The sequence below is a fragment of the Rutilus rutilus genome (assembly GCF_951802725.1).
Source record: "Rutilus rutilus genome assembly, chromosome: 11".
NCBI lineage: Eukaryota > Metazoa > Chordata > Actinopteri > Cypriniformes > Leuciscidae > Rutilus > Rutilus rutilus.
The window spans coordinates 36853054-36875241 of record NC_140216.1 but is presented as its reverse complement, the minus strand read 5'-3'; the positions used below and the strand labels follow the sequence as shown (position 1 = coordinate 36875241).

Below are 22188 nucleotides of genomic sequence, written 5' to 3'. Positions count from 1 at the left end.
TAAACATTAATACCCGAGACCTGTTGGGGAATGTTTAGTATAAATGTGTCATGTGACTAGAATGAATCTGGACAGAAAACAGCACAATAGCGCTCCTTATAGGACACACTGAGCAACTACAACAGATCTCAATCTGACTCACCAGAAACAAGTCTTTATTTTGTATAAAGTCATCAACATGTGAACATTTAAAAAACAATGACAAACAGCACAAATAAATAAATTCAGATTATGGTTTGAGTTTGACACAAATGAACATGTCACCTCGTTCTAATGATCTCCAGAGTGGCTAAACGAATGATCTCATTGAAATCAAACTGAATGTATTTCCTCCAGTATCTGCGGTCGCGTCCGTACACCTGCGCTGGATAACACGGACTTCCTGCAGGAGGAGACGAGCACATGCTCAATTACTCTCAAATGAAAACATGACGACAGGTGTGCGATATTGACAACATATATCTGGATATAAAAAGATATTATCAATATTATCATTGACGATACACATCACACACCCCTAGTTGAGAAAAATATCAGAGGAAAAACACACCGATGCCGTGGAATATTCTGGCCACGGCTCGACCGGAGAACTTCTCGTCGCTGCGACCGGACAGGAAACCTCTGATGTCAGCACAGATCTGACCTTCCCAGTCCCTCATCTGAGGACACAACACGGCCAACATCAGCATTCACACGTGAGCATTCAGAGATATGACACATAAGCTTCTGCTCAAGATGAAACCGTGAAAGAGTCACACCTTGCATTTGTTGAGCTCTTCCTCCTCATCCTCTTCCTCCTGATAGTGTTTGCTCAGGTCCAGGTTTCTCCTCTTGTCAAAGTAATCGCGCAGCAGCTCTTTGAGATCGTGACTCCTGCTCTCCTCCAGATCATCCATACACTGACTGCAGTTACGGTACGCAACGCTACACACACACACATACAGGAAGAGAAATTAAAGATGATGCCATTCCCTCAAGCCTGACTTTTGAATGCTACATATTCTATCAGTAAAAGTCAACAAGATTTTTAAAATTACACTACCGTTCAAAAGTTTGGGGTCGGTAAATGTCTTTTCTGCTCACCAAAGCAAAATTGATAAAAACTGTGGCACTTTGCTATAATTCAACTGTATAAATGATCACTTTTTAATTTATGCATTTATCAGATGCCTTTATCCAAAGTGTCTTCCGCTGAGATGAGCGATGTGGAGTGTGTGTGACGGGTCTGACCTGCGGAAGGCTTTGAAGCAGGTTTTGAGCTGGTACAGCTGCGTCCTCTCCTGCGCCATCACTCTCCCGTGCAGAAACGCCCCGACCGCGTCCAGCTCGTCCGGCGTCAGGTCACCATACGAGCGGAAGTAGAAGGACAGCGCCGAGAACTCCACGTGAACACCGCTCCTGCCTGTGCCTCCATACGAGCCTGAGGAGATCACAGCACACGGAACATCACAACATACACAACATCATACAACAGAACGGAATAACATAGAACAGAACAAAACAGAATAGAATAGAGTCAAATAGAATAAAACAACAGAAAGGTAGAATCGATTCAAAAATAAAATCACTCTAATAGAATAGCACAACAATAGAATAGAATAAAACCAAATAGAACAGAATATAACAAAATAAAATTGAACAGAAAAGGGTATCATAATAGAACAGAACAGAATATAACAGTAAAATAAAATGGAACAGAAAAGCAAGCACACAACAATAGAACAGTAGAATAATAGAATAAACCAACATAATAGAATACAACATCATAAAACAGAACACAAAGGAACTTAACATAAGAATTCAAATAAAATTGTCATAACTATTCTGTTTTAATTTTACTCTATTATGCTATGCTATTTTTAGAGTGCAACATAATAGAATAGAATAAACAATTAAAATAGAACAGAAGAGTAAAATGGAATGGAAAAGGGCAACATAATAGAATAGAGTTAAATAAATTAAACAAAAGCACACAACATAATAGAATAGTATAGTGTAGAATAAAACAGAATACAACATAATACAATAGAAAATATAATATAATATAGAGAAAAAGGGAACACAGCATAATTGAATATAACAAAATAGAATAGAGTGCAAAATAAAATAGAACAGAAAGGCACAAAACGAATTAAAATAGAACCAAACAGAATACAACATAATAAAAGATAACAGAGGTTTGTTTCCAGCCCACATGTTTAAGTATTTGTTTATTCATCTTCTAATCAACTCTTTATTACTGCCATAAACTCTTTTTCATGACAATTAGGGGAAGGTAAATAGATTTTTATCACAGAGGTCATATAAAGCTATCTGTTTGTAGATGAGTGTGTCCCTCTCTCACCTGAGCCCCACTGCAGCTGTCTCAGACCTCTCTTCACCAGAGGAAGCTGCCAGCCCATAGTGTCCGCCAGCTCCACCACGTCAAACTCCACAGCGTCACATGACTCCACTCGCTCCCCCGCCATGCGTTTCCTCGCCAGCGTCACAGCGACCGGAGGACACCTGAGCACATGCAGAGTTACCACACACACTCCTGAAGAGCTCTTATAAACCGTGCTGTGAGAGAGTGACGTACAGTCGGGTGATTTTGCGCAGCTGTTGAGGCCCGCCGTAACACTGCAGCTTGCAGACGGAGAGAGTCGGATGGAGAAGCTCCACCCACTGCTGAGGATGAAGCTCCAGGTAACACAACAGAGTCTCCAGACCTGAACACACATGTACACACCAATAATGAGCCATACAGATCTTAACGGAAGACGACGCCATATTTCATTTGGAATTAGTTCACACAAAAATCACAATTTAATCACTTATTTCAAATAAATGCTGTTCTTTTGAACTTTCCATTCATCAAAGAATCCTAGAGTATTTTTATGCAATTTTTGGCAAGATCAGAATAAAATATATTGCAATAACTTGTGAGGTGGATACATATTTTAATCAATTAGACGACATTCTATTCCTAGATGGAGATCTAAAAAACACAGGAGGGCGAGTGAATGATTTTTAGGAGATTGTCTTCAAATATTCTCTTCTCACTCTCTTCCGTGATGTCGAGGGCCTCCACGGTCTCCTGCATGGGAATGGCTCTCTCGTGTGTGTGACACGGCCGTTGTAAACACTCGTCACTCAGTTTCAGCCCGCCGTCGCTCTCCTCGGCTGTCTGTGTTGGTTTGTCGTGCTCGTGTGGAGTGTGTGTGTGTTGTTCTGTGGGAGTCACTGTCTCGCTCCTCTGCTGGTGTGAATCGGTGTCCGCACAAACCTCCATCTCCAGTAACTCCCTGTCAGATACTTCTGCAGCCTACAGGGAGGGACAGTCAGACCTCAACACAACTCACACACACACATACACATACACATATATATATATTTGTAATAACTCAAGTTTCACCTGTTCCAAATCTCGCTGCTTCTGCTGAATCTGTCGGCATTTGCACGGAGGAAAAACCTTCTGCACCAGTTTCTTCACGGTATAATAATCCACCGTGTCTGCATAGATGTGCCTGCGCAGCTCGTGCAAATCTGCTCCCTAAACACAAATAAAATAATAATAAAAAAATAAAAAAATGCAGTTATTGCAGTGTTGTTATTGTACACTAAAATTAAAAATGGGAAATATTATAAATTAATTTTGCTAACTGAAATAAAGCTGAAGTAAAATATAAATATCAGATGATAAAATGTAAACTTAAAGGATCACGGCGACTTTTTGGGACTTCAGCTTATTCACCGTATCCCCCAGAGTTAGATAAGTCCACACATACCCTTCTCATCTCCGTGCGTGCCGTAACTCTGTCTGACGCACCCACCGTTAGCCTAGCTTAGCACAAAGACTGGAGGTAAATGGCTCCAGCTAGCATACTGCTCCCAATACGTGACAAAATAACGCCAACATTCTCCTATTTACATGTTGTGATTTGTATAGTCACAGCGTGTACAAATAACAAGGTCACATGAGACACAGCCATCTTCTCACCGTATACATACTGGGAACTATATTCTCAGAAGGCGAAGCACTGCTACTTCTGCGGAGTGATTTACTCCAACTCTGAGCGAACTCTCTGCTCCTCACCACGGGGCTTCTCAGGTGCTGCGAGCAAATCCCTCCGCAGAAGTAGCAGTGCTTCGCCTTCTGAGAATATAGTTCCCAGTATGTGTACGGTTAGAAGATGGCTGTGTCTCATGTGACCTTGTTATTTGTACACACTGTGACTATACAAATCACAACATGTAAATAGGAAAATGTTGGTGTTATTTTGTCACTTATGTCACTTACGGTGAATAAGCTAAAGTCCCAAAAAGTCGGCGTGTTCCTTTAAAGGCAATTTGTTTTATAAACACTTTTTGTTATGCTGGTTGAAACTCTTCACATCCTGATGGCAATCAATAATAGAAGTGACCTAACTGTCTAAACATGTACAGAATCTCCTGTGGAAGTCTCAGGACCAAAAAATGTTTGTCCAATCATTGCATTCGGTCCTGAGATGATCACGTCCTCACACTAGGATTTATGCGTTTCTATGTCAAAACTATCAACGCTGAAATGAATCTGCAGCAGTCAGGTGGTACAGGGCAAAGCTCTTGTATTATGCTCCTTAAACCTGAAATAAAATAGGTTTAAGGAACTAAAATGACTTATCCAGCACAGTCTAATTAAACATGCTTCAGGGATCAAGGATTTTGACACAGAATATATGTCGGTGGATCTTCTCCTGATATCCTGAAATGGCCTATTTGGCAACGGGTATAAATCATCTGTTCCCATCGATTTGAAAAATTATAGAAACTTCTTTTCCCAACATTGGGACTGATATTATGGAGTTGGTTCATGGTGTGTAGATCCAACTCTGTTTGCTATTTGTTATTAATATAGAAATGTATTATAGGTTTTAGATCCAAAGCAGCTATTGTGCAATTTCTGAGGTCTGCTGATAATTCCTCTTTTACGGCAGTTAGTATGTAAGTAACATTAAAATCTTGCTACTACTGTGAAATCATGAATGAAAGTACCACACATGCACAGACCTCTGGGTCTAGAAACAGGTGGCAGTGCGCCGGGTGTCCGTCACGTCCCGCTCGGCCAATCTCCTGCACGTAGCTCTCGAAGCTCTTGGGCATGTTGTAGTGGACGATCCCACGCACGTCCGATTTGTCCAAGCCCATCCCGAAGGCCACGGTGGCCACCACCACACGCAGCTCCCCGCACATGAAGTTATTCTGCACTCGCCGCCTCTCCGAAGCAGACATCCCAGCGTGGTAGGCTTCCGCGATCCACTTCAGCGGCTTACGGATCTTCTTCCTGGCTGAGTTGAGAGGGAGAATTGGCATTAACACCTCAAAATAAAGCAAACAAGCTGGAGTGTTATGCACGACAGTCATGTATCATACCCAGAGCTTTCTTCTTCTTCCCCACAGGGTTGTCGTCCTCATTGTTTGGCGCTGGTTTGGACGACTCTCTCAACATCACCCCCTGCAGGCAGGTGCGCAGCAGTGCAGCGATACGGGACGTCTCCTCTCGCCTGGTGCAGTACACGATCACCGACTCTAGAGCGCCAAAGCGTTCGCCCTTCAGCAGACACACTAGCGCCTGTAGGAGAAAACAGTTGAAAACATTGAGACATTTGTTACAGCTCTGAATTTACTGCATGAAATATATATTTTTTTAAACAATGCATCATTCTGAAAGATCTCAAACCAAGTTCAAAATACTGTATCACGATGATCCATTTTTATCGCGATGTTTTACTGACGTTGAATTCAAAGAATAATGTCAATTCAGGACCAGATCTGATTTGGTGCAGATATACAATTTTTTTTTTTTTTTTAAAGGTGCATTGCGTAAGTCTCTGAGTTTTTGCAGAACTATGCCGCCTTCTGACGACACGCGAAACTGCAACCAGAGTTGTGCACGCGGTTACGTGGAGTTTGCGTTGGGGTTTGGGATGAACTAGAAGCCAGTCTCTTTGAATCCATCTTCTACTTTTGCAAAAGTCGCTCGAGTTGTCTTCGCTGATGCGGATAATGGCGGCGAATACACAAACCTGCCAGACATTGCCAGGTGAGCGTGAACGCGCATGACGTCACGCCCAGTCGATTCCGTCCCGAATCCCTCTTATTTATTTTACTGTACAGGATTATAGAGGCAATCGCAGTGATCATAGAAGGGCTCATTCAGCCCATCAGGCAATTGTTTAAGCATGTATGGGTTAGAAAAACGGGTATTTTTAACATGAAATGTTGCGCAATGCACCTTTAAATCAGTGTTGTCATTGTTAACTAAAAACTTGAAAACCATTTAAAAGGTTTTTTAATAATTGAAATAAAGCAAAAAAAAATATTATAAAAAACTTTAATTAAAATGAATTAAAAAATAAATTAAATTAAAATTGTTGCTTTGGGAACTAACTCAATACAATATGTTTAAGTCAAAGTGCTAAAATTCAAAAATAAAAATCAAATAAAAACAAATGTAACCTTTATATATATATATAAAATACAAAAGCACAAAATAAAATGTACAACTTAATAAAACCAAAATAAAATTCAAAATATTACAGTTGCTAATACACATTTCTTGAAACCTTCACCCATTTTCTCACAACATTAAACACAAATCCAAATTTTCAAACAAAACTCACAAAACCATTGACTCTTCTGGCAAACAAGTCAAACAATTGCTTCAAAACCATTTCATCTGTACTCAAAATCAAACATTGCTTTCAGATCATACACACACACACACACACACACACACGAGTCAATAAAATAAGCACTATAGATCATTAGACACTACATAAAAAAGGAGAACGCAGCATCCAGAAAGTTACAGAAATAAAATGATATTGTACAGTAAACAATTTTTGCAATTACATAAAAAGTAAAGTAATTGCAACTGAGTAATGTGAATATATTGTATACTGTATGCACTGCAAGTATAGTATCGTACTGAATATTGAATATTAGGCCTATTGAATGTCTGTCTATTCAGCACTTGCATACTGTGAAAATACTGCAGTCCAACTGCAAAAGCCAAAAAGGTAAAATAAACTCTAAATGAAAAGCATGTTACGGTACACTCACATACTGTACGTTGTGCAACTGCAAAATCAAGGTCAATGAGAGATTGATTCTGCTTCACCATAATGTCTTCCTGCTGGCTCTGGCCTGAGGACTTTGTCCACATCACAGACAATGTTATCTCTTGCCAGACAAAGGAAAAAACCTTCTAGTCTAGTCTGACACATTCAGTACTTTGACAACACTGTCCACACCTTGCTTTCTTGTCTTCTTCCTCCTTCTCCCTCTCAGATTGTTTCCATATATTGTTCATATCATCAGGGCACCTGTGTCACCTGTACACTCTGAACTGGCTCATATTTCATACAGTTGGTTTGGTCACATCATTAGAAATAAGTGTGACCAATTTTGAATTGTTGTGTGTAAACAATGACAAGTGTTGAAGTTGTGTGTAACTTTTGCCTCTTGTGTTTAGTGTTTTGCAACACAAATGTATCACAGTGCGAAATGTGTTTTAATAAGTGAGAATGTGAGAAAGAGTGCCTGAGATCTGCAAACAGTGTCTAACTGCCTGAACTTGCTTAAGGTTTTGTAGAAATAGTGATTTATTCGACAAATTGGTTTAGGCTATTGAGAATTTGGTTCAGAGAATGGAGTTTAGTGTTTTAGCGATTCAGAAAAACTGTAATAAGTACTATTAGAGTATATAAATAATACTAAAATAACACTGATATTTTAGTATATATATTTATTAATTATTTATTATAGTTTATATATGTAAATACAAGAAAAAATGTAATATATATTTAGCATTTCTCGTCCATTTTGAATTTTCTGGACAAACTTTTTTTCCATCTGAACTATTAGTGTGAAAATTGTCATGACACCCTGTTTTTTAGATGTTATCTGTAATGCCTAATTGTCCTGTATCTTGTGAAGACAAAATGCCACTAAACAATACTCAAATATCTACAACTGTATGACCATGATAGGTGAAATATGCCACCAAAACAACTGTAACCAGTCATTCACATAATCTATGATCCAAATAGTCGCTGTTTTCAGCTAAATTTGAAGGTTTCATGTTGTTTAGTTGCATCTGACTTGCTCTGCGGTGCGACTGCTAACATAAAAACGCACCTGATCTTTGTCTCTGTCCATGGACACGGACAGCTGGAGGTTGTGAGGGACGGCGGCAGAGCGCACAGCGATGCCGTCCTGGTCGCTGATGTCCAGGTGTCGGGCGATGTCCAGCGCTGTGGACAGAGTGGCCGTGGCGGTGAGACCCAACAGACAACGCACGCCCAACCGATCCCTGAGCACCTGCGCAACACAAACTCACATTGATTTTGCACTGATCGAATGCAGAAAACTCCAACGCATTTGAGAGACTCGCCTTGCACAGTCTCAGGTAACAGGGTCGGAAGTTGTGCGACCATTCAGACACGCAGTGAGCCTCGTCGATACAGGCGAAGGCCACCGGGGGAAGCTGGTCTGCAGGCGGGAGACACCCTGACCCTGAGTGACCTCCCCCGACCAGCGCTTCAGGAGACAACAGCAGGACATGCACCTCACCGGCCTTCACCTACACACACAATAATACACATCAACTAAGACACAGAGTCCTGACTAGTAAAGATGCATCAAGACGTGAACATCTAAATGTTTTGATGTGTGACGCTGTTACTCGTCAGGTTAGGACCAGTGTTGTTATCGTTAACTAAACGAAAACTTAACGTGGTTTATCGCCATATCCTTTATTACTGTATTAAAAGACATGCTACATATCATTTGAAGAGTATTTCATATTCTTCTACCTTCTCAATGGCCGTCTCTCTCTGTTTCTTAGACATGTTGGAGTGGATGCAGGCGGCTTTCAGCTTCGACGGGAGTCCAGAAAGCTTCACAAACAATGTAAAAATGAAACAAAAACACTTCAAACGGCTGCTCTAACCTTCCACGAGATGTTTTAATAATTTTCATCTACACAATATATCTAATTAAATAATGATTAAAACAGCAATACTGTGGCTCATTTCATTTGCTTATTAAATTAATAACAACTCAATTCCCACTGCAGAGTCAGACGTACCTGATCGTCCATCAGAGACACCAGAGGAGACACCACCAGCGTGATGCACTTTGACCTCTGGGCGTACAGGTAGGCCGGAAGCTGGTAGCACAGAGACTTTCCCATTCCAGTGGACAGAACTACCAGTGTGGACAGACCTAGACCAAAACAAAACCACCAATAGATCAGAGCACCGGCTTTACTCAGCGTTTGTGCACACTTCACTTCAGACTCAAATTCATTTAGTTTTTTTGGTTGTCTGGACAGCAAAAAAAATAAAAAAATAAAACAATAATATATATATATTTTTTTTTTTATATAGTTAAATTCATTTTTTGAAAGTCTCATCAACAGCACACATTTGCAGAAAATCCTTTCAAATGTGGTTTGAAATGAAAATCGGGTTTTTGGGAATCTTTTTCTGTCACATAGTAATTTATCAAAAGAAATGGTAAATGCCAGGGAAGTTAACTCTGTGGAGATGAGGTTCATGTGTTCATGTCCTCATATAGGCCCTGTTTGCAACTGGTATTAAGGTGCATTTTGGTCGATCGGACGACGCTAAATACAGGTGTAAACGGGGTCTAAAACATTTTGAGCTTGCAGCCAGCTTCCAGAGATAGTAGAAAACACATTCGACTGGATTGCTTTGGTAGTGTAAACTCTCATGTGGTCGAATAGCCACAAAAGCCGTCTTCTCTCCGTCTACTGAACTAATGAGTGAACATTATGGGAAGAGCTCTAGCCATACCGGATTTAAACTTTGTCGGCTGGAGACCCCAGTTTGGTATAAAGATGAAAAACGTACCAAGCACAATGTTCTCCCACCATTCCTGATTTCTAACACACACTCACTGCGTTCGGCTGATCTTGCGGCCGACTAAAGCTTCGTCTCTCCGCACGTTCACATGTAAATTGCGTGAGTTTATTTTGGTCATTAGATCGAAAGATTGAAAAAACACAAAAATGTACCCGCCCGTAGACCCTTCCCTCAAAGAAATCAGGACAGAAGTGGTTGAAAGTGGACAAGAGAGACGGATTAAAACACCAGGTGTAAACGGGAACGTGTCTCCCTCGTCTACTTGTGATCCGATCGACCAAAAAGCATTTTAATACCAGGTGTAAACAGGTTTACGTGTGCTTGAATATGTGTAGTAGACCAAACTGAGCTTCTCCTTCACACAGAGACACGTGGAAAATGCAGACTTGTGGGGTTTTTTTTCCAACATGACACTCCACTGTCACAAGCCAAAAAAAGGAAATAAAGAAATGCAGTAATGCCTCAAGCTTCTAATAACTTCCTCCCACCTGACAGGATTCTCATGATGGCCGTCTCCTGGCCAGGCCTGAAGGACTTGTAACCAAAGTCTCGGAGCGCTTCGTACACCTCTGGAGGGACATCTGTGGAAAATCACAGGAGAAGAAAGAGAATAAATAGGGACATTTGCACAGAATAAAGCTCTTAAAGACAGTTCAAGTACCTTGAACTTTCCCATCATCCTTTGGTGTGTAGAGCGGCTCCATAGGTGGAGGAGGGGCAGGCCGCTCATAATCAGGTCTCATGATGTTGAGCAGAATCTCCTCCCCTTGCTCCGCCTTCTCAGAAGAGTCCCCGCCCACAACAGGAGGAGCCACTGTGGCAAGAAAGCAAAACATTGGTTGCCATGATGTTGTTCTAAATGTTTTTGCACATTGCCATCCAGTTCCTTTGGTGTTCTGGATGTTCAGTCAATGAGCGCGAACAGTGCTGAGCTTCACTCTGAACTATTGCCTTAAGTCATATTGCAATATATCATGCTAGGGTGTTTTGTGACAGTTGACTGCAGAAAGCGTGGCATCTGTCCCAGTATGTGAACATGTGACCCATGCAGACCCACCAATAGGCTCTGAGCGCAGAGTTCCTGTCGCCCGGGCAACTTCCTCCAGCGTGGGCAGCTCAAACTCCTCCTCCTCTACTGGGGTTTCCTGCTGTTCTGCAGAACTCACGACAGGAGCTGCAACACAAACCCAGGCACATGATATCATTAACATAATCACATATTCATGAGAGCAGAGTCATGTGACCCGGGCAGCCTCGTCTCACCTCTTCCTTGACAGTCTCGTGCCCAGTGACCCGTCCCGCCACACTTGTAACAGCTGTCGCCCTGACGATTGAAGCCACCGAACCCGCCCCTGCCCCTCCCCCTCCCCCTCCCGAACCCACCGCCGAACCGTTCGCCCTTCAGCTGGAACTTCTGCATGTACATCTGAAATTATAAAGCACACGTGAACTACACAATAAAAAACTTTTTATAAACAGAGAGATTCAGCATTTAATAAAAAAATTTAACCATTTAAATCATTTCCTTCGGATTTACTCAATTCATGTTGGTCATTCTTTTAGGATTTATTTTAACAAAAAAAAAAAAAAAGATTTTTTAAAAAAGAAAGTAAGAAAGAAAGAGTGATTTGCCCAAAAATTGCCTGAAAACTCAAGACGCATCAAATCTGACATCAGCAATGACACACGGCAAAAGTTTAGAGCTATAATGAAGGGAAAAGACTCACCGCTTAAATCTATTTTATGACATCTTAAGATTATAATGTAATATAAATGTAATTCTGACTACTTTTATGGTGCGTTATTGTTCTTTTAAAGAGCTAAGGAAGATATATGCTGTGACTGTGCAAAAACAGCAGCTCAAATTTATATAAAAAAAAAAATCTGTATTTGTGTTTCACTGTAGAAGGTAAATCATATGGGATTAGAGCAACAAAAGATTGCATAAATGATGACAAATTTGAATTTTTGGTTAAACTTTTCATTTAAAGAAGATCTTAGATGTTCGATCTAAAATGAGATCAACTAACCTGCTTCCTCATTGCGGCTCCTCTCAAAGCAAACCCTTTGACATGGGACTTCTTCTTCAAATTGATTTTCACAAAGTTCCCATCTGTGTTTTTGGTAGGCCTGGTTCAAGATGAGAATGATAAATCAATAAAACATAAACATATGTGACAACTATTGGCAAGCTTATGGTACCCACTTGACCCTGGCGGTGTTCCTCATCGTGTACGCCGCGGCTCTGGCCTCCTCCTCATCCACCTCTCCCAGCAGATTCTCCTGAGGAATCGCTCGCTTCTGGGTTTTCTTTTCCTCTGAGCTGGAAGCATCATCCTCCTCCTCATCGACTTTCCCTTTCCTCTTCCCTCCTTTTTTGGGCTGATCCTCCCCAGCTGCCTCTCCTTTCTTAGTTCTCCTTCTCTTTTTCACTCCGCCATCCTGCTCCTCAGATTCATCCACATCATCGTCCCTCTGTCTTTTTCGACCTTTTGTTTTTTTGCCACCTTCGTTGGCCTGTGGTTTTTCCCCCGAGTCTTGATCTTTTTTGGCCCTGGGTTTGCGTTTCTTAGTTTTTGCAGGGGATTTGGGTTCCTCTGAACACATCTCACCATCTCCAGTGAGAGCTGCAGTGTCTTTTTGATATACCCGTTCACCATGAGGCCCCGGGGAGCCCAATTCTGCATCCAGCACCACATTGTCCCTTACTGAAGACACTACAGGACCTTTCTGTGCTTCGTCCTCTGACAAGGCAGATTTAATCTTCTCTAATGAAGTCTTTGGGGATGTTTGACCCTGATTTGACACGGTTTCGCTTCTAACAGTAGGTGGTAAACAACTATTATCGTTTTTCATCAGCTCTGAATTCCCCGCAACCGGTTTCTGAGGTTCCTCCACCTCATCGAAGACCTGGCAGCGTGCAAGCCAGCCACTGTCCACAGAGGAAATCCTCTTGGTCATGGACTGCCTCAGGAACTGGAGCCTTTCCACGCTCTTGTGTGCGGATCCCACAGCTGGAGACCAGGATTTGGAGGGGGTCACGGAGGGGAAGGGATCCGATGGCTCGTCCTCAAACACAGCGCTGGCCGTCTGTACAGGAGGAGCGCTGGGGTCTGGTTGTGTGTTGGCTGACTTCGGTGTGTGAGTCTCTACATCTGTCGGTGCTGCGCTGGAGTTTGGAGGGTCCTGCAGTGGTTTGGTTGGCGTTCGGCGAGGGGTTGCAGCTTTTTTCAGAGAAAACGATCGTTCCTAGAATTTAGCATATGCGACAAGAAAATAAGAGGACAGATATTCTGCAGCCTTTTTCTCCAAATTACATTTATTACGAATTGCTTCTGTCAGATTCATTATTTGTTCAAAACAGCCATTAATGTCATATAGATTAAGCTGAGAAATGCAAGAAGTACAATACGGTAAAGATGCCATTACAGCATCCTAATCAGAGTAAATGTTTCTGAATATGTTTAACTATATAACAAAATGCTTTTTATAAAATTATAGCCTACACTTTTTATTAAATGATAGAGTGGTTTCCACTTATTAAGACTGATTATTTGTAATGGCGTTTTTACTGTATTTTGTTCAGCATGAGTTAAACATTTTCAAATTAAATGTTTAGAAAAATACTAAAATTTCGCAATATACAAAATATTGTCAAAATCAGTCATAATCAGTGTGGACATGTTTACCCATATAATAGGCCGTAATAAACTTTAACAACTACTATATACTATTATTTTATTTTAATTAATCTAAAAACATTTAGTAAAAAAAATATTTTAACTTTTTAATAACCTTTTTAATTATTACATAATTAAATAAAAAAAATGTTTTACCTATATATTTTTTTAATTAAAGAGATCTGTTTCCACTGATTTATTTTAATTTGATTATTTGACTATTTATTACTTATTTTATTTCTTGAAAGTACATGATGACAACAGCTGTTTGGAACAAATACTGGTAGTGCACATTTTCAAAAGACAAAAAAATATATATAAAGATATAGTATGTTTTTAAGCAGTATTACACAGCTCATGATAAGTCATATGCACCTTTGTTAAAGCTCCAAGATTGTTCTTCAACTTCATGCCAAAGTACTGAGCTGAAGCTTTCAGCGTCTCTTTATCATCGGATGAGAGTTTCGGCACAGCAGCCGGCAGATTCTTCCGGTTGAGGTGAGATCCCCAGCATCCAGATCCCTTAAAACAGTGAACGTAAACATTTACAGGATCTACACCCATATGATCGGTTCTTATCCTCAGAAACTATAAAGATGGCTGATAAAGAATGTTCAAATGAAGTAGATGCTCACAGTAGTAGATGAGTGACTCTCCGGAGGGTTTGCTGGATCTTCCACCTCTGAGCTCTTTCTTTCTTTAGCTTCTTTGAGAGAACGATATTCTTTATAAAGTTCTGCAAACATACACACAAATCAAAAATTAAAACAAACAAAACAAAGTATGAAAGCTCAACATGAACAAAGATAACACAACAAAATAATCTTACGTCTCGTCTCCTCTGGAGCTTTATCAATGTCATCCTTCAAAAGAAAAGATATGTTTGTACATTATGACATAAAAAGATGTCAGTCAATGACAGAATATACCCACAATAACTATGACATATATCAGTAAACAACACAAGAAAACACAAAACAACATATCATTAAAAAACATAAGACTGAGCAGCACATAGCACAACAAAATAAAACACAAGACAAGGAAACCACAGAAAGCATAACATACAACAACACTACACAACAGTACCGGATACCTTATTGGGCTTTCTGCTGTTTGTTTGGAAGAAAGATTGTTCCCATTTCTTCAGGAGGATTTTTACATCATTGTATCGATCCATTTGGTCACTTTATCCGTGAAAACCCATATAAATACAAACTCATCCAACAACCGGAGTTTATAATTCCTTCATAGAACACAATATGTATTTCAGACTCGCTATAAAAAGAGCATGTCAGTTATAGAGACATATGTATCTTATATAAAAGAGAATATTTATCTTATTATATAAAAGAGAGTTTATGCTTAATTCTCACTCACTAAACTGCGACTTTCCACTGAACGCGCCAAATGTCAAATCAGTGTTGAAAAAACAATAGAGGACTTCCTCCTCTTCCGGTAATGTCATAATAAAAGTCCTCAACAAAGTGATACCATAGACTACAATTAGGCAGTGCATAATTTTATTTTATTTAAATACAATTACAAAATCAGATGTCCAGTTTTTCTTAAATATATATATAAGAATGTTAAAAAGAGACTATTTTAGCTGAAAACAACGAATAATGAATAATTAACAATTATGAACAGAGTTTCTTCAGTCTGGATTAAATAGGTTATACAGTTGTTAAATGTCACTTTTTCCTTCATAACAGGCCACATGGTAGCTTTTGCCCATGGACATCACTCGCACAATCTCATTTGAACCCTGTGGACATTAACAGACACAAATCAATATTTCAAATCATGATCACTGGTGTATGAGATCAAATAGCCTATATGATGACCATAAAAATACTTCAACATAAAAATAAAAAGATATTTGCAAAATAATAATTATCATAATAAAATACCTCAGTGGGAAGGATTAACTGTTCACATGCAGCACAGGTCTGGGCTAGAAACCTGTTCAAGAAAAATTATGTCAAAGTACACACACACACACACACACAAATCAATATGACTACATACATACTACATGAATGAGTTAATGAAGAAATGTTCATGTTTTATAATTGGGGTTCATTTGGTATGAATGACTAAAATATTTAATAAATATATGGGAAATTTGATTTTGACATAATGATTTGGAGATCCTTCATTATTTGATAATTAGATTATATATTCATTGTCTGTGAAGTGTCTTACTGTAAGTGTCCATATGCCAGCATGTTCTTCACCTGTGGTAGTCTTTCACACAATATATCTTGTTTTGTGTGTCGACACTGAACGGCTGTCCCTCCAGCGTCTCGTTACAGATGACACAGCGGAAACAGTCGGGATGGAAAGACTTTCCCAAAGCCTGGAGAACCTACAGGGGTCAGAGGTAATCTTAGTTAATTTTATTTAATGTTTCCACCTGCCACATGATCCATTAGATTCATTAAACACTCAAAATGGCTCTCAGACTGACCATATCTGTGATTAAATATCCACAGGAAGTGCAAACCTCTGCAAAGTGCTTGACACTGGAATACTAGAAAAGAAAGAAGCATTAAAAGCACTCTTGCCCTCTAAATTGAGTGCAAGAAATAATTAATAAACAAGACCAGACCACAGACCAAATAATCCTCCTCACAGAACACCTGTCCTGAAAAGTCATAAAACTGCTTTCCTTTTAGTTTCTGGCCTAGAGAAAAGAAAACACACATGATCTTGAGTTTATTGCGTTCTCTCGTAAAAGCATTGCGCAGAGCCCAAAAAAAATTTGATGGGAGGAAAGATAATGAGTCAATGCTTTTGCGTTATCTCGCAAATGTTTTGTGTTCCCCCGAGAATCTTTGCGTTCGCTCGCAAAAACCTTGCGTTCCCCCAAGAACTTTGCGTTCTCTCATAAAAGTATTGCGTTCCCCCAAGAACTTTGCGTTCTCTCATAAAAGTATTGCGTTCCCCCAAGAAACTTTGCATTCTCTCATAAAAATATTGCGGTCCCCTGAGAAACTTTGCATATTCTGGTAAAAAAGTTCGTTCGCATGTAAAATTATTGCATTCCCCCAAGAAACTTTGTGTTCTCTCGTAAAAAGTATTGTGTTCACCTGAGAAACTTTACGCTCCCTCGTAAAAGTATTGCGTTCCTCCAAGAAACTTTGTGTTCTCTCGTAAAAGTATTGCGTTCACCTGAGAAACTTTACACTCCCTCGTAAAAGTATTGCGCTCACCTGAGAAACTTTACGCTCCCTCGTAAAAGTATTGTGCTCACCTGAGAAACTTTACGCTCTCTCGTAAAAGTATTGCATTCCCCTGAGAAACTTTACGCTCTCTCGTAAAAGTATTGCGTTCCCCCAAGAAACTTTGTGTTCTCTCGTAAAAAGTATTGTGTTCACCTGAGAAACTTTACGCTCTCTCGTAAAAGTATTGCATTCCCCTGAGAAACTTTACGCTCTCTCGTAAAAAGTATTGCGCTCCCCTGAGAAACTTTACGCTCTCTCGTAAAAGTATTGCGTTCCCCCAAGAAACTTTGTGTTCTCTCGTAAAAAGTATTGTGTTCACCTGAGAAACTTTACGCTCCCTCGTAAAAGTATTGCGTTCCCCCAAGAAACTTTGTGTTCTCTCGTAAAAGTATTGCGTTCACCTGAGAAACTTTACACTCCCTCGTAAAAGTATTGCGCTCACCTGAGAAACTTTACGCTCCCTCGTAAAAGTATTGTGCTCACCTGAGAAACTTTACGCTCTCTCGTAAAAGTATTGCATTCCCCTGAGAAACTTTACGCTCTCTCGTAAAAGTATTGCATTCCCCTGAGAAACTTTACGCTCTCTCGTAAAAAGTATTGCGCTCCCCTGAGAAACTTTACGCTCTCTCGTAAAAAGTATTGCGCTCCCCTGAGAAACTTTACGCTCTCTCGTAAAAAGTATTGCGCTCCCCTGATAAACTTTACGCTCTCTCGTAAAAGTATTGCGTTCACCTGAGAAACTTTACGCTCTCTCGTAAAATTATTGCATTCCCCCGAGTAACTTTACGCTCTCTCGTAAAAGTATTGCACTCCCCTGAGAAACTTTACGCTCTCTCATAAAAGTATTGCGTTCCTCCGAGTAACTTTATGCTCTCTCACAAAAGTATTGCATTCCCCCGAGTAACTTTATGCTCTCTCGTAAAAGTATTGTTGCGTTTGTCTGAGAAACTTTGCATTCTCACGTAAAAGTATTGTGTTCCCCTGAAATACTTTGCGCTCTCTCGTAATGTTGTGCTCTCTCTGGTTAGCTGAAATTCTCATGCGCAGCGCACTGATACATAATGCCGCTGCGCTTCAGGTGACCCAAGTTTGAGTCCCAGCTCGTGGCCTTTTCCTGATCCCATCCCCCATAATCTCTCTCTCTCTCTCTCTCTCTCTCTCTCTCTCTCTCTATATCTATCTCACTCTCTTTCTCTCCCACACTGTAAAAAGTGATCAATTGACTTAACTTGTGTTTCTAATAAAGGTTCTAATATTTACAAAACTGCCTCAGGCTAGCTGGCGCTAATAGCCTAGTGGGTGGCACACTGACATTTAAAGACATTGCGCTTTGGGAGACCAGAGTCCAAGTCCCAGCTCGTGGAACTTTTCCAGATCCTGTCCCCTTTTCTCTCTCTCTTTCTTTCTCTCTACCACTTCACTTTCAATCTAAGTACTGTCCTATCATGATAAAAGGCAAAAACGGCAAAACATAAATCTATAAACGGTTGCTGGTTAAGCTCCATTCACACACAGTATAGAATCAACATCTATTTAAGTCACTGCATCAACATCTCCGTTTGCCATTGGATTCTGTTCCCCCCATGTTTCTTACACAACGAGGTTCTAATATTTACAAAACTGACTCTTGGTACCTGGAGCTAATAGCCTAGTTGTAGCACTCTGACATATAAAGCCATTGCACTTTGGGAGACCCGAGTTCAAGTCCCAACTTGTGGACTTTTCCTGATCCCGTCCCTCTGTCTTGTTTTCTCTCTCCCACTTCGCTTCCAGTCTGCGTTCTGTCCTATCATGATAAAAGGCAAAAACATTAATCTTTAACCTGATGCTGGTTAAGCTCCATTCACACCCGGTATAGAATCAGCATCTTTTAAAGTCACCACATCAACATCTCTCATCATATGGGTGGGGGAACGGATTCCGACAGCTGGATTGTTTGCCGTCGGATTCTGTTCCCCCCTGTGTTTCTTACACAACAAGGTTCTAATTTTTACAAAACTGATTCTGGCTAACTGGAGCTAATAGTCTAGTTGGTAGCACACTGACACACAAAGCCATTGCACTTTGGGAGACCTGAGTTCAACTTGCAACTCCTGGACTTTTCCTGATCCTGTCCCTCTCTCTTTTTTTCTCTCTCCCACTTCGCTTTCAATCTAAATACTGTCCTACCATGATAAAAGACAAAACACCAGAAAATAAATCTTTAACCTGATGCTGGTTAAGCTCCATTCACACACAGTATAGAATCAGCATCTTTTAAAGTCACTACATCAACATCTCTCATCATATGTGTGCGGGAACGGAATCCGACAGGAGGACTTTTTGCCGTCGGATTCTGTTCCCCCCGTGTTTCTTACACAACACGGTTCTAATATTTACAAAACTGACTCTGGATAGCTTGCGCTAATATCCTAGTGCTTAGCACTCTGACATATAAAGCCATTGTGCTTCCAGAGACCCGAGTTCAAGTCCCAGCTTGTAGCCTTTTCCTGATCCCGTCCCTCTATCTTTCTTTCTCTTTCTCTCTCCCACTTCGCTTCCAGTCTGCGTTCTGTCCTATCATGATAAAAGGCAAAAACATAAATCTTTAACCTGATGCGGGTTAAGCTCCAGTCACACACAGTATAGAATCAGCATCTTTTACAGTCACTACATCAACATCTCTCTTCATATGGGTGGGGGAACGGATTCCGACAGCTGGATTGTTTGCCGTCGGATTCTGTTCCCCCCATGTTTCTTACACAAGGAGGTTCTAGTATTTACAAAACTGACTTGTAAAAGTATTGTTGTCCCCAGGGAAACTATGCATTCTCTCGTACTGCATTCACCCATAAATGTTTTGCTCTCTCGTAAAAGTATTGCGTTCCCATGAGAAACATTTGCGTTTTCTCTTAAAAATTATTTTGTCTCCTCAATTCTCTTTATTTATCATTACCATGTCCCTTTAGTGACTCTGTTTAGGGGCTTTGTGTACACTATATGACATTACAAAAGTACTTTGAATTGAAATGTTTTTGTGTCTGTATATGTCATCTTCCCTGAAATATATTTCTATGCATCTGAACTGTCACATGAGCTGTGAGTCTCACCGCAGACACAGCAGGAGAAGCAGCTGTCGTGGTACACTTGTCCCATGGCTTGGCAGGCCTGACCAGCACCATAAATGCCTCCTGTGCACTTTGCACACTTACCTGCAGGCGGCAGACAACACACAGAAAATTCGGATTAGTTGATGAATTGATGAATAAAAGTTTTACATGTAAACATAGTTGAAGCAGGGGAAATTCCTTACATGATAGAAAAAACTCATGGTTCATGAATTTCAGTACCATAGTACCAAACCATACCACACAGTGCACAAGAAAACTGATTGAAAAGGTTGAGCATCAAATTTACTTTAATGAGAAATCCTCTGATTCTATATATTATCGTTCTGTTTATAAAGAAGTGAAAAATAGAAATTTTTATTTAATACTTTAATGAAAGTCGCTTGATATTCATTTATTAAATTTAGTGGTGATTGAGACACTTTTTGCCATTGAGATGACTTGGGGGGGGGGGGGGGGGGGGGTGTCCCAATCAACCTGAATTCATCCTATTTATTTGTATTCACTTACTTTCACTTAACAAACACTGGTTAAACTTTTAATTGAGTAAGATTGTAGCATAGAATTTATCTATAGTTTCACACCTCTGAACTGAAATCAAACTATCGAACTAATCAAACTGCATCAAATTCTGAAAACATCATGACACATTTTTAAAGTTCAAACATCTCTTAAACGAACAATTCTTCAGCTTGATGAACTGATCTATAAACATTAGGCACCAGTTTACACCCATGCAAACATTTTCGAATCACTCCCCAGATTAGATTCATGACGTGGACCTTACCAAAGCATAAAGAGTTTGAGTCCATTTTCTGTGTGTGTGCCAGACAGAGACGGGGAAGGGAAAGTGTCACTGATGTCCTGCTCCTGCAGACAGACTCTGTCTCTGGCGGTAAGCGGAGAACATACTGTGAATTCTCCAATGTGTGCGGGTGTATTTATATGTGTTATAGTATGTGTGTGTGTGTATCAGGGAGGAGACACTGTGAAGACCTTTGATGGACATATGATATATATATATATATATATATATATATATATATATATATATATATATATATATATAGGCTATATATATATATATATATATATATATATATATCACTGACAGCTGTGTATGGACCTGCTAAGATATTACATGGAACTGATGACATCAGTCTAGTTCAGATATGAGTAATTGCGAGTAGGCCTATATTTTTTTGTTGTCATTCTATCTATCTATCTATCTATCTATCTATCTATCTATCTATCTATCTATCTATCTATCTATCTATCTATCTATTACTCTACTACATTATATACTATTATATGTTAGTTTACATAAACTTACAGATTTATAGGAGATGAATTTCCCAATCAGACCAGTTTCTGCTGGTTATTGAATGCTATTTGTTCTGTAGCACATGACATTGTGCAAAATGGTTTAAAAGATTGTGAATTATTTATGCCTTTCAGAAACATGTCTGGATGTTTTGCTTGAATAGATTTTAATGTGTGAGAAACTGTCATTTAAATGCTCCTTGCTGTAGGCTATGGCCTAGAAATCTGTAACCACAGGGTTCATTTATCAGACAATAGACCATTAATGGTCGATTTTCTATTTGACTGCTTTGATGAGCAATCTGCGATGACATACATAAAAATGCATTTTTCAATAATGTATTTCCGGCTTTCACATAGTTTTTAATGGTATGTAAATGGTTTGATCAGAAAGGGGGAAACAAACGACATGATGAAAGTGTTGCCTCTTGTGATACCTGTTGGATAGGTTATGAAATCTTCTTATCTATTCGTGTTTTAGTGACTCTTTCCCTAATGAAAGTGCTGTGCTCCTCCGGGCTGCGTACATTGACATGACTGGAATGCTGTCGTCTGCGGGCGTGTTTGGACGGTTAGGACTCATTAGACGAAATCACAATATTAGTGAAAAGAATTTGCATGAATAGAAAGGCGATTTAATTTCAGACATTTTCAAGAGGATATTTAGCCACATAGGCCTAGTAGATAAGTCATTTCACAAATGAAAAAATTATAATAATATTATAACATAAATTAATTACTGAATTCAATTATCCGTATATAACGGTACCTTGTAGCTATTCAAAAAGAGAAACTTTACAAAGTTAACACCTTCGACTTTAGTAGCAAACAAACGACTAGGCTAAAATATGCATCCTATCAAGGTGAAGTCCTGGCTCATCAATATTATGTACGATGACGTTTTTTTCGAAAACCTTCCAATGGAGGAAGACTTGGC

The 22188-nt window shown here is 39.8% G+C and overlaps 2 protein-coding genes across 2 annotated transcripts; both read right to left on the bottom strand.

The window, feature by feature from the left end:
• Positions 1-129: 129 nt before the first annotated feature.
• recql4 (RecQ helicase-like 4) lies at positions 130-15015 on the bottom strand. The gene is made up of 25 exons (XM_084424252.1): positions 14972-15015; positions 14688-14837; positions 14421-14454; positions 14227-14327; positions 13967-14113; positions 12118-13160; positions 11942-12041; positions 11175-11337; positions 10969-11085; positions 10573-10725; positions 10400-10492; positions 9113-9249; positions 8838-8921; positions 8417-8605; positions 8161-8343; positions 5392-5590; positions 5029-5306; positions 3395-3532; positions 3043-3304; positions 2579-2708; positions 2345-2505; positions 1231-1420; positions 759-924; positions 551-659; positions 130-382 (listed from the first exon to the last, which is right to left on the bottom strand). The coding sequence occupies exons 2-25, from the start codon at positions 14769-14771 to the stop codon at positions 261-263; spliced, it is 4383 nt and encodes a 1460-aa protein (XP_084280378.1). The 5' UTR covers positions 14772-14837; positions 14972-15015; the 3' UTR covers positions 130-260.
• Positions 15016-15257: 242 nt separating this feature from the next.
• Positions 15258-20789, bottom strand: limd1b (LIM domains containing 1b). Its single transcript, XM_084422583.1, has 7 exons — positions 20716-20789; positions 19911-20012; positions 16213-16280; positions 16065-16127; positions 15832-15962; positions 15505-15556; positions 15258-15359 (listed from the first exon to the last, which is right to left on the bottom strand). The coding sequence occupies exons 1-7, from the start codon at positions 20738-20740 to the stop codon at positions 15279-15281; spliced, it is 522 nt and encodes a 173-aa protein (XP_084278709.1). The 5' UTR covers positions 20741-20789; the 3' UTR covers positions 15258-15278.
• Positions 20790-22188: the final 1399 nt, after the last annotated feature.